The 10456-nt window shown below is 38.7% G+C and overlaps 1 protein-coding gene across 4 annotated transcripts; it reads right to left on the bottom strand.

The window, feature by feature from the left end:
* Positions 1-90: 90 nt before the first annotated feature.
* On the bottom strand, positions 91-10387 carry esco1 (establishment of sister chromatid cohesion N-acetyltransferase 1). 4 transcript variants are annotated; one of them, XM_067378333.1, is made up of 11 exons: positions 10301-10387; positions 7874-9632; positions 5756-5846; positions 5495-5561; positions 5282-5299; positions 4929-5019; positions 4574-4705; positions 4049-4138; positions 3768-3911; positions 1560-1744; positions 91-1389 (listed from the first exon to the last, which is right to left on the bottom strand). In XM_067378333.1, the coding sequence occupies exons 2-11, from the start codon at positions 9629-9631 to the stop codon at positions 1242-1244; spliced, it is 2724 nt and encodes a 907-aa protein (XP_067234434.1). In that variant the 5' UTR covers position 9632; positions 10301-10387; the 3' UTR covers positions 91-1241. The 4 variants fall into 4 exon arrangements, with proteins under 4 accessions (XP_067234434.1, XP_067234435.1, XP_067234437.1 ...); XM_067378334.1 differs by lacking the exon at positions 5282-5299; XM_067378336.1 differs by lacking the exon at positions 91-1389 and having other exon boundaries at positions 1621-1744; positions 3751-3911.
* Between the last annotated feature and the right edge of the window lie 69 nt (positions 10388-10456).

Here is a 10456-nt window from a genome sequence, read left to right as displayed (position 1 = left end):
AGTTTTGTACCCGATTTTTCAGCACAGTTGAGATTTTGTGCAGTATGCCAAAGATGAAAACAACATATGTACAAAGATAATTTCACTTTTATCTATGAATACAAATTCAGCCCATTTTAGCATTCGGCATCTTTTGCATTTTACATTTTATTTGCTTCTTACTATAAGGTTAAAAGTAACTATGACTAACTAATATAAGCTGTTTTTCTTCCCCAATTTATAAATTATTTAAAAAAATACCTAATATAATCAGATCAACCCATATGTCCTGATAATTTTATGAGGTTTCTAAAATGTATAACTGCAGTGAAAAAAATATATATTTCAAATAAGTTTTGGTTGTGGTGATTTAAGCCTCGCCCAGCTTTAAAAGATAAAAGAAAGATCAATCTGTAGTCATTTCCAGGGGTAAATTAATATAATTCAATCAAAATACATATACATACATAAAATCATTCTAAAAATATTAAAATGAGATGGAATACTATGACCGGGCAAACATTTTGAATTATTACACTTGTGTTTTAAAAAACAAATGAATCAAATTCATTCTGCACAGTGTTGTGCAAAACCAGCGACTTCTATGAAATCATCTGCCATCTATCGATGTCAACACCATGCATGTAAACCTCTTTAAAATGCACATGGAACACATTGTGTCAGGAAAATATGCTCTCTTTGAAAATAGCTGACATGATGTAAGGGTTAAAGGGAGATTTCAAATGACAAATTCATGATGTTTTTCAACCTGAGATTCAAAAATCATCGCCTCATGACCGAGGCATTGCTTACAGTAGAAAAGTTCACACGTCTTCCTAAATGTTCTAGGAAGAAGTACTTACACTGATTTCGCAATTGTGCACTGGACTACATGGCTTCCACTAAAAGGTGAGTCCTAAAATAGGCTGCAACCTAAACCTGAGAGAACAGTTTAGATGTCTTTCATTGAACAATTCATCAGGTATAAGCTACTGTGCAGGCTTATTAAAATACGTCACCTGGCCGTGAGGGTTAGATATCAGTGTCTCACTTTGCTTCCTACACTTCCTGTGAGGAGACCAGGCCAATCGTTGCACATTCAAACCAAGACTCTTAACAAAAGTCCTACGGTGTGCCTGTTTCTGTCTTTCACCATTGTGTTCTCTCATGTTTGCCCTGTTTGGTATAGTGAAATAAAGTCCAGTCCTCTTCTTAAATGTGAATATTTTAAAACTGAGCTCTGTCTCTATGTCCACATCCTGTCAGGTTGAGCGATTGCCGCTTACAAAGTTGTAGACCAAAAACTGAGAGGTTCCACAGTAATGTGTTGCGAAGAGTTTGCCGTCAGGTGTGGGATCGGAGAAGGCGATTTCATCTTTACTTAGATGAGACCCATAGATGAAATTATTCCTGGAGAAAAAAAAAAAATGATGTATGAGAAATTTTATATTATTTTAAAAGTATTCTTAATGCATCATAATAGATTAATATTGCATTATAATAAACACTTTCCTGCATTATATTACAACACATTATAACTGTGGTTACAATTATTCACATGCACCCATCCAATGCTTTACCTGAGGCACTCGATCATGCGTGAGGCGATGCCTCTCCGTCTCATCATGCTGAACACCCAAATGCGACTGATGCCACAGAGCGCCGGCTCGGGTACGGTAGAGCAGCACCAGGCTCTCTGACGCTCGTACATGACCTTCTCTCCTTCCGAACCTTCCGGAATGGACTCCTCGATAACCCTGTATCCCTGCACACAGCGGCCAAAACAAACCCATCAGATGTAGAATAGACTAAGATGAACATTACACAAAAAAGCAGCACTTTACAATGACTTCAATTAGTTATTAATAGGCCTAAATGGAAAACACACATCTCCTGTGCTAATTAAGGGGGGAAACCAGCAGAATTCTGATTTAAATACTGTAAAACATTATAAAAATACAGCAATTATCAGGCTCAATCGCTTTAAGGCCTTTAAGTACATGCAAAAAAAAGGTATAATGTTTAATGTTTCGATCACAGATGGAAAAGACCATTTATAGCCAATATAGGCAATATAGGCAATTTTCCATAGGAAAGTTATGGTTTATAAAGCTTTTTAAAGGTGCCATCGAACGTTTTTTTACAAGCTGTAATATAAGTCTAAGGTGTCCCCTGAATGTGTCTGTGAAGTTTCAGCTCAAAATACCCCATATATTTTTTTTAATTAATTTTTTTAGCTGCCTATTTTGGGGCATAATTAGAAATGCGCCGATTCGGGCTGCGGCCCCTTTAAATCACGCGCTCTCCGCCCCCCCAGAGCTCTCAACACTATCATTGCATAAACAAAGATTACACAGCTAATATAACCCTCAAAATGGAACTTTACAAAGTGTTCGCCATGCATACTGCATGCATGCGTCAAATTATGTGAGTATTGTATTTATATGGATGTTTACATTTGATTCTGAATGAATTTGAGGCTGTGATCTGTGGCTAATGCTACACTGTTGGAGAGATTTATAAAGAATGAAGTCAGACTGCAAGTGATGAAAATGAAAATAGCGACGGCTCTTATCTCCGTGAATACAGTAAGAAACAACTTTAACCACATTTAACAGTATATTAGCAACATGCTAACCAAACATTTACAAATATCACTAAAAATATCATGTTATCATGGATCATGTCAGTTATTATTGCTCCATCTGCCATTTTTCACTATTGTTCTTGCTTGCTTACCTAGTCTGATGATTCAGCTGTGCACAGATCCAGACGTTAATACTGGCTGCCCTTGTGTAATTCCTTGAACATGGGCTGGCATATGCAAATACTGGGGGCGTACATATTAATGAGCCCGACTGTTATGTAACAGTCAGTGTTATGTTGAGATTCGCCTGTTCTTCTGAGGTCTTTTAAACAAATGAGATTTACATAAGAAGGAGGAAACAATGGTGTTTGAGACTCACTGTATGTCATTTCCATGTACTGAACTCTTGTTATTCAACTATGCCAAGGTAAATTCAATTTTTAATTCTAGGGCACCTTTAAAAGTTAGAGGTTGAGCCAAAAACCTAGGACTAGTTCGCCAAAGTTGGTTTTTGAAATAATCTTCGATATTTAGAAGCAAAGTTGCTCAGAATGAGGAGTTCTACCATGTGGTGTGAACGTCATGGGCATGTGTGAAAAATTGTGCAATACACGTTCCTTTATGCACGTGAAAAATGCAAAGGCGAGTTTGGTGAAAATATCTCATTCCATTCACGAGTTATAGCCATTTTAGTAAAAGTGGCTCCACCCACTTTGAACGTTTTGGCGGCCCAATGCTCTTGAACCCCTAAATATTAAAACGAGCTTAGAGTATTGCACTTTAATTTGTTTCTAAAAAATATGAAAAGAATTTTACAAGATGTAATGCATGAGGTGGTGAATATATAAAACTTTAAATTCTGAGGGAACAGATTAATTCTATAATTAGATGATATACAATGCAAAAAAGAGATATGCAGTTCAATATATTGAAATATGGACAAACTAATTAACATATAGTCATTTCTATATCTATATATGTTTAATGACAGTTCATATAAAATAGTTAGCTACAACTAATGATGTTTTGAGTATTGCATATAAAGAAATAACGTTAAACTATTACCAACAAAGAATTTGGGGGGTTCATATCATTTGTTTTTTAACCAATAGTAAAAACATAACAACAAGAAAGGTTTTAAAACATAGATGCAGATGTACACCTATAAACATGCAATTAAACACCTGTGTGTTCAGCTGACCTCTTGGATGTGCTCGGCAATAAGGCAGCCTGCGACTTTCTTATCATTTGAAATGAAGAGGAAGGTTTTGGTCTGTGATGGGACTTTAGTCTCCACTTGCTGGAAGCCCAAGTCATTGTCCACCATTTCTCTGATCTCTTCAACCTTAAATCCAACAAGACAAATATCATAGACATAATTTATATCAGGAAAGCAATTGGAAATCTTCTAAACATGCAGTATGGCTGCAGCAGACAGTTTGAGGGCTAGTGAATGGAAACATATGAGGAAGAAATAAGTACCTTTTTCAATGCGTACTTAGGATCATCAGGGAGGACAAGAATAATCTTGCCATCAGGATACTCTCCTAGGATTCTCTCTTTCTTCCAGCCCTGGACCACATATTACAATAATGATTTTGAGACATGGGTATGCATGTAGTTATTTTGAGCCTGTATTACTCCCATCCTAAAATAAAATGCGTAATTGTGTATAATGATTCTGAGAAATGGGTATGGATGTATGTAGTTATTTTGAGACTTTATTACTCCCATACTGAAATGAAATTTTTCGACTACCTCTGGAAGTGGTTGAAAGTGGACAAGCTCAAAGAGTTTTACACTTGTATTTAGCATAATTTAGCACTTGTGATCCGATCGACCAAAACACATCTTAATACCAGGTGTAAACAGGACCAAAGTTACATATTTTGTTAATTATAATACAATAATAATATGGTCTATTATATGCTTTAATGAATTTGACTGAAACTGCATCTATGTGTCAATAACTTAAAAGAATCACGTAATAACAAATATGTGGCTCACCACGTATTTGACAGCGCTGATAAACTGGTTGTGGAACAGGAGATGTTGGGATTCGTCCTCTGGGCTCGAAGGGGAGTACAACATCCCACACACGTTACACGTCACCGCACCAAAAGCCTTCTGACCAGCATCCTGTGAAGCACAAAACAATCTTCACAAAATGCTGAGCACCAATGCTACAACGTATAATATAATGATGGGCGTGCTGTATTCTTCTCTAGGTTTAAATGTTGATTTCAAAAGTTGTTGCAGTAATAGGATATTTAAGTTAAAGAACAAAAAAAAGAAAAGAAATATAATGAAACTAGGATTAATTAATAACCAAACAAAGTTCATTAGGATATAAATGACTTACATTGCTGGACTGTGCTGCTGTATTTGCAGGTTTGGGACTGTTTCTGACCTCTTTCTTCTGTTCTGCTTCAGGTTCAACATTAGGATTTGCCCTGAAATGACACCAAAAAGTTAAGTCATGCCTTAAGTTGAGAATATCATTCAAACAACACATCATAAGCTGAAGTGTGTAATTTCTGCTCAACTAGCATCACCAAATGGAATTGCAAAACTGATGATTTTTATATTTATTGATTTTTTTTATTTTTATAAATTGTCCTGTACACTTCTTATTGGTTGAGCAAAAAGACAGCCCCACATTCACACACTGGTTATGTTGCTCTAAACAAATAGGGGAATAAAACCATAGCTTACTTGTAGCTGCATATTAAACTAAGATAGGAGAAAGCATTTTCACACACACACACACACACACACACACACACACACACACACACACACACACACACACACACACACACACACACACACACACACACACACACACACAAACAATTCAGTGATATTCTGCCATTTATTAGACCTGAAAGCAAGTTTTAGATTTCAAAACTTTCAACAATGAATTACCTGTTGCTGTCTTCTGTTTGCGTCTCTTCGACAGGTTCTTGCTGGGGAGAGGGTTTCGGCTTACTATCTGTGGACATAAGTGCCACAAGGTAGTTAATAAAAATCTCAAAGGGAATTAGTTCAGCATGCATTTAAAACTCAATACATTATCTGGGTATGATAAGCTCCACAAACACCTATTATGAAACTAGCATTGCATGTCTAAGATGGACAAGCTTTCTGTGTTCTGCTCAAAAACAAACAAATCAATACAATGTCTACCTGCAGTAGTGGGCGTACATGGCTTGTCCACTGGTGGTTTGGGCTGCGCTGGAGCGGATGAAGAGGACTGCTCTGGTTTGACCTGTGAGACCTGTTGGGTTATTTAGATTGTTAGCAAAAAAAATTAAATTATTCCTGTGATGGAAAATCTGAATTTTCAGCATCATTACTCCAGTCTTTAGTGTCACATGATCCTTCGGAAATCATTCTGATTTGCTGCTCAAGAAACATTTTTTATTATTATCAATTTTGAAAACAGTTTAATATTTTAATGGAAACCATGATACATTTTATTCAGGATTCTTTAATGAATAGAACGTTCAAACAGCATTTATTTATTTGAAATAGAAATCTTTTATAACATTATAAACCTCTTTAGATTTGATCAAATTAATGCAGGGGGCATGACCACTTGGGGGCACGGCTAAGGGATAGTGTACAGTCAGAAGATGTGGTGATGCAAGACCCCACTGCAAAATTATCACGCTTATTATTTGGCTTTGTATGCACAGGTTGCATATACGCATAATTTTGTTTTGCAGTTATTAGTTTATCCACAAGGTGGCAGCCGTGCCGTGGGGGTGTCGATTCACAAGGTAAAAAAAAATTGCATAAACAGAACAGGCCGGAACACATGCAAGCTACAGCGACAATGGAGGCCTACACAGATGAGAGACTGTGCGAAGAGGTTAGAAAGTACACTCACTCTACAACTCTAGCATGAAATAATACAAAGATGTTTATATGGGTAGCAACTCATAGAGGTATTGCAATTTGTCGCAATGCGCATGCGTTCAATGCCTGTGTATGCGTACAAGTCAAGTGCAGTATACTTTGCAAGGCTGTGCATTTGACAAAACTAAGTATACTTTCTGCTTTAAGCAGTCTGTTATCAGTTGTAGTGTTTGTTGTCCTGGAGTAACAGGCTGCTAGATGGCATGATTGCAGAATCAGAGTTGAGCATTGCAGGGAGCCATGTAAATATAACAATGAAAGGTGCATGGTTCTGCAATAAGCATGACCAAGATTGTGAAAGGACTGCCAGTGCCACTTAAACAAAGCAGACGACGAATCTACTTCAATAATTTAAAGGGTTAGTTCACCCAAAAATTAAAATAAGGTCATTTATTAGTGAGGCCTGCATAGCCAGCAATGACATTTCCTTTCTCAAGAACCATAAAGGTACTACAACATATCAAATGTCAATGTCAAATGTCAATCAGTTCATGTGAGTACAGTGGTTCAATATTAATATTACAAAGAGAAGAGAATATTTTTGGTGCACCAAAATGAATCAGTGTGTCGAATCATGATTCGGATCATGTGTCAAACCGCCAAACTGCTGAAATCACGTGACTTTGGTGCTCCGAACCGCTGATTCATAACGCTCCGAAGCTTCCTGAAGCAATGTTTTGAAATCAGCCATCACTATATAAGACATTATTTAGTTTTTTTGGCGCACCAAAAATATTCTCGTCGCTTTATAATATTAATATTGAACCACTGAACTCACATGAACTGATTTAAATATGTTTTTAGTACATTAATGGATCTTGAGAGAGGAAATGTCATTGCTGGCTATGCAGGCCTCACTGAGCCATCGGATTTCAGCAAAAATATCTTAATTTGCACTCCGATGTTGAATGAAGGTCTTACAGGTGTGGAACGGCATGAGGGCGAGTAATTAATGACATTATTTTCATTTTTGGGTGAACGAACCCTTTAACTACCAATACACCAGATGCGAACAGCCTGATGCGACAAAAGCAAACAGAACCCATTATAATCAGTGATGCTGTTTACACTGGATGTGGATTGGACAACACGTCCAATTCCCTACAATAAACTGATACACCAATAAACTGATACAGATTCCAATCGGATATACAAATAATCGGATTTGGACTGACAGTGACTTGTACTGTATTAATTATAACGTTTCAAATAAATACTATAGGATTTTGCGAGCAAGGTCATGTCTGAGAGTGTCTTTATGTGGGTGAATGTAGGTGGGGGGCTTGAAAATATTTTTCTCTACAGAAGAAAAAAGTTTGGGAACCACTGAATCAAATCCTTGCTAAATAAAAGTATGAATTTCTGTGTGCCTGAGTGTTTTACCTCATTTTTGGCTGCTGGTTTGGTCGTCTCATCTTCAAGACCGTCAAGTTCAAAGTCATCTGGTGAATACTTGCGTCTGGGAGTGTAGGGTTTGTACTCCACCACTGGTTTGGGTTTCGGGCTGGTGATTCCATTAGGCATGGGTGGTGCCTGAGCTGGAAGTGCTCGTCTGGGTTCAACCGAGCCAACTTTAGGCACGCTTTCTGGCACAGGAACCTGCGCAAGGGTGGTTGCCGGGCTGGGCGAGATCGATGGAGCGTCAGACTTTTTGGGAGAACCAGCCTGACTCGCTTGATCCGACTTGAGCTTCTTAACACGGGTCCAGGTCAACTTATCCCGCTGAAGCTCCACCTGCCTGAGCCTCTGATAACGGGATAGCTTCTTCTTCTCCTGGGTCTTGAGCGGGAGACACACCTGGCTGAGGAAAAAACGTTTCTTGGGCGTGCTATCCTCAGCCTTGGGATCAGCGGGTTCCTCGTTTGAGGTTTCGGCGGGAACGGTGTTGTCAGACACCACTTCCTCAGTTTCGCTTACCTCTGTAGATTCACTCACCTCCTTTTGTTGCTCAATATCTTTCTCATCTGAAGCTCCCGGAGCATCAGAGGCGATATCATCTGCGATTTCCTCACAGAGAGCCAGGAGGTTGAGCTGTCGCGGTGGGGGTTTCTTGGCGGCAGCCGCCCTTTCCTCGGCCAAAGCCGCGAGGCGGGCCTTCGTCCGAGCCTGCGGGTTCATCGCTTGCTTTTTCGGATGCCCTTGCGTGGAGTCCGTCGCACTTTCCTGGGGCAAAGAGGGTGAAGAGTTGATGTTACTCCTCACAGCTTCGCTTGTTTGTTTTTTTGACGTTTCCTCCTCAGAGCTTTGAGCTGACTGCTGACTGCTGTCGTCCAAATCCTCAAACGTTTCGATCTCTACAACACAATGTTCAATCTCAATGTCATCGTCCAGAAACGCTTCTGAATCTGGGAGAAACACTTTCGCCATGTCGGTACTTTGTACACTGTCCTGCAGGGAACAAGTGTTCACCACCTCTAACTCATCCATGTCAGAAATGTCTTTACCAGCGTACGAGTGTTTCGTGATGCTGGTTTCTTGGATGACTTTGAAAAGAGCCTCCAGAGGTGGAGGAGATTTGCTCATCACATCTACTTTTGCATCCACACTGACCGTTATTTTCTCAATAGAGTCCGTTGGCAGCTCTTTATGCTCTTCTATTTTGCTTGCTCGCAGGTCATGAAGCGCTTGCAGATCACTTATATTGCCAACATGGATTTTGTCAGGTTTAGGTAGCGTGATCTCCTCATTTTGGAAGTCGAGCAATCGCCCGTAATTGTGCTCTATTTGCACAGGGAACAAGGCTGCAACTGTTTTGATCGTTTCGGAGATGGAGGGCTTTTCTTTCTTTACTTTCGGAACATATTTCTTGTTTCCCTTTTTCAGGACAGACATATTCTGAGATGGTTTATCTCCGGAGAATTTCGTCTTCACCCCATCTTTCCGTCGTCTTCCTCTTGCTCCCTTTTTTTGTGACACTTTCAAGCGAGAGGATCGGCGAACGGGTTTTCCGTTTTCTTCCCTCGATTGTGTCTGATGTTTCTGTTTAGACGATTGAATTTCCAACCCTTTATTTTTTGGAGGTCTTCCTCTCAAAGACTTCTTGGGCATCTGAGATTTATCTGACTCCACAAGACTCTGATCTATCTTTGTCTTCTTTATTTCCGGTTCAGAAGACGACATATTTCTTTTCTGCCCAGGCATGCTAAGGAGGAACAACAAAGCAAGTTATATGCAACTATAAAACAAACAGTGTATGCAAGTTGTTGATTGCAAATGTAAAACAAATAATGTAGATGGAAACAAAAACCAGGCATCTAAAAAGAATGACAAATAAACAACAAAACGATTAATATAGTACTAATAACAACAGAAGATGAGCAGCTGTCATCCAACAAGTGACAGCTGAGAAAAAGCAGACAATTCTCTGATAATAAACGCTCCTACAACATGCATCAACAATAATAGTATAATCTCCATCCACAATGTATTAAAATAACGCATAATAATATCTTAAACACATCGACATGTCAGCACCTCAGAGTCTATATTTCTCCAAAGATGACAAGTATGAATTGAATACGTGTCATTTAATCCCATTCAACAGCATGCTATGATGATCTAAAGAGTGTATAAATGAATTAAATAAATGAATCACATTTGTGTAGTTAAACAGAGATTCAAGTGTCTCATCAATCTGACGTCGAGAAGAAAGTTAGCAGAGCTGGCTAATCCGTTAGCTGCCTCCTTATAAAGCCAACGACATTCACTACTGTCGATTATATATTACAGATAAGTACATAAGATTTAAATATAGCTGTTATGATAAACAGAAAAAGAAACAGCAATAATAAAGTACATCACCGAACTTACCTATCTTTCCCTGTTTCTAAACAACAGCTGTTTTCCGCTGTGTGGAGCAAAGTTTAGCCTCACTTCCGGTGCTGCGTCTTCTTCGGCTGATCTTTCGCATATGATTCAACGACACATACAGGACTGGAGTATGGAGAGAATGTTATTCTGCAGTTT

The sequence above is a fragment of the Chanodichthys erythropterus genome, chromosome 23, assembly GCF_024489055.1.
Source record: "Chanodichthys erythropterus isolate Z2021 chromosome 23, ASM2448905v1, whole genome shotgun sequence".
Lineage (NCBI taxonomy): Eukaryota > Metazoa > Chordata > Actinopteri > Cypriniformes > Xenocyprididae > Chanodichthys > Chanodichthys erythropterus.
Note: the sequence above shows the minus strand (reverse complement) of the source record. Positions and strands in the feature narration are given on the sequence as shown.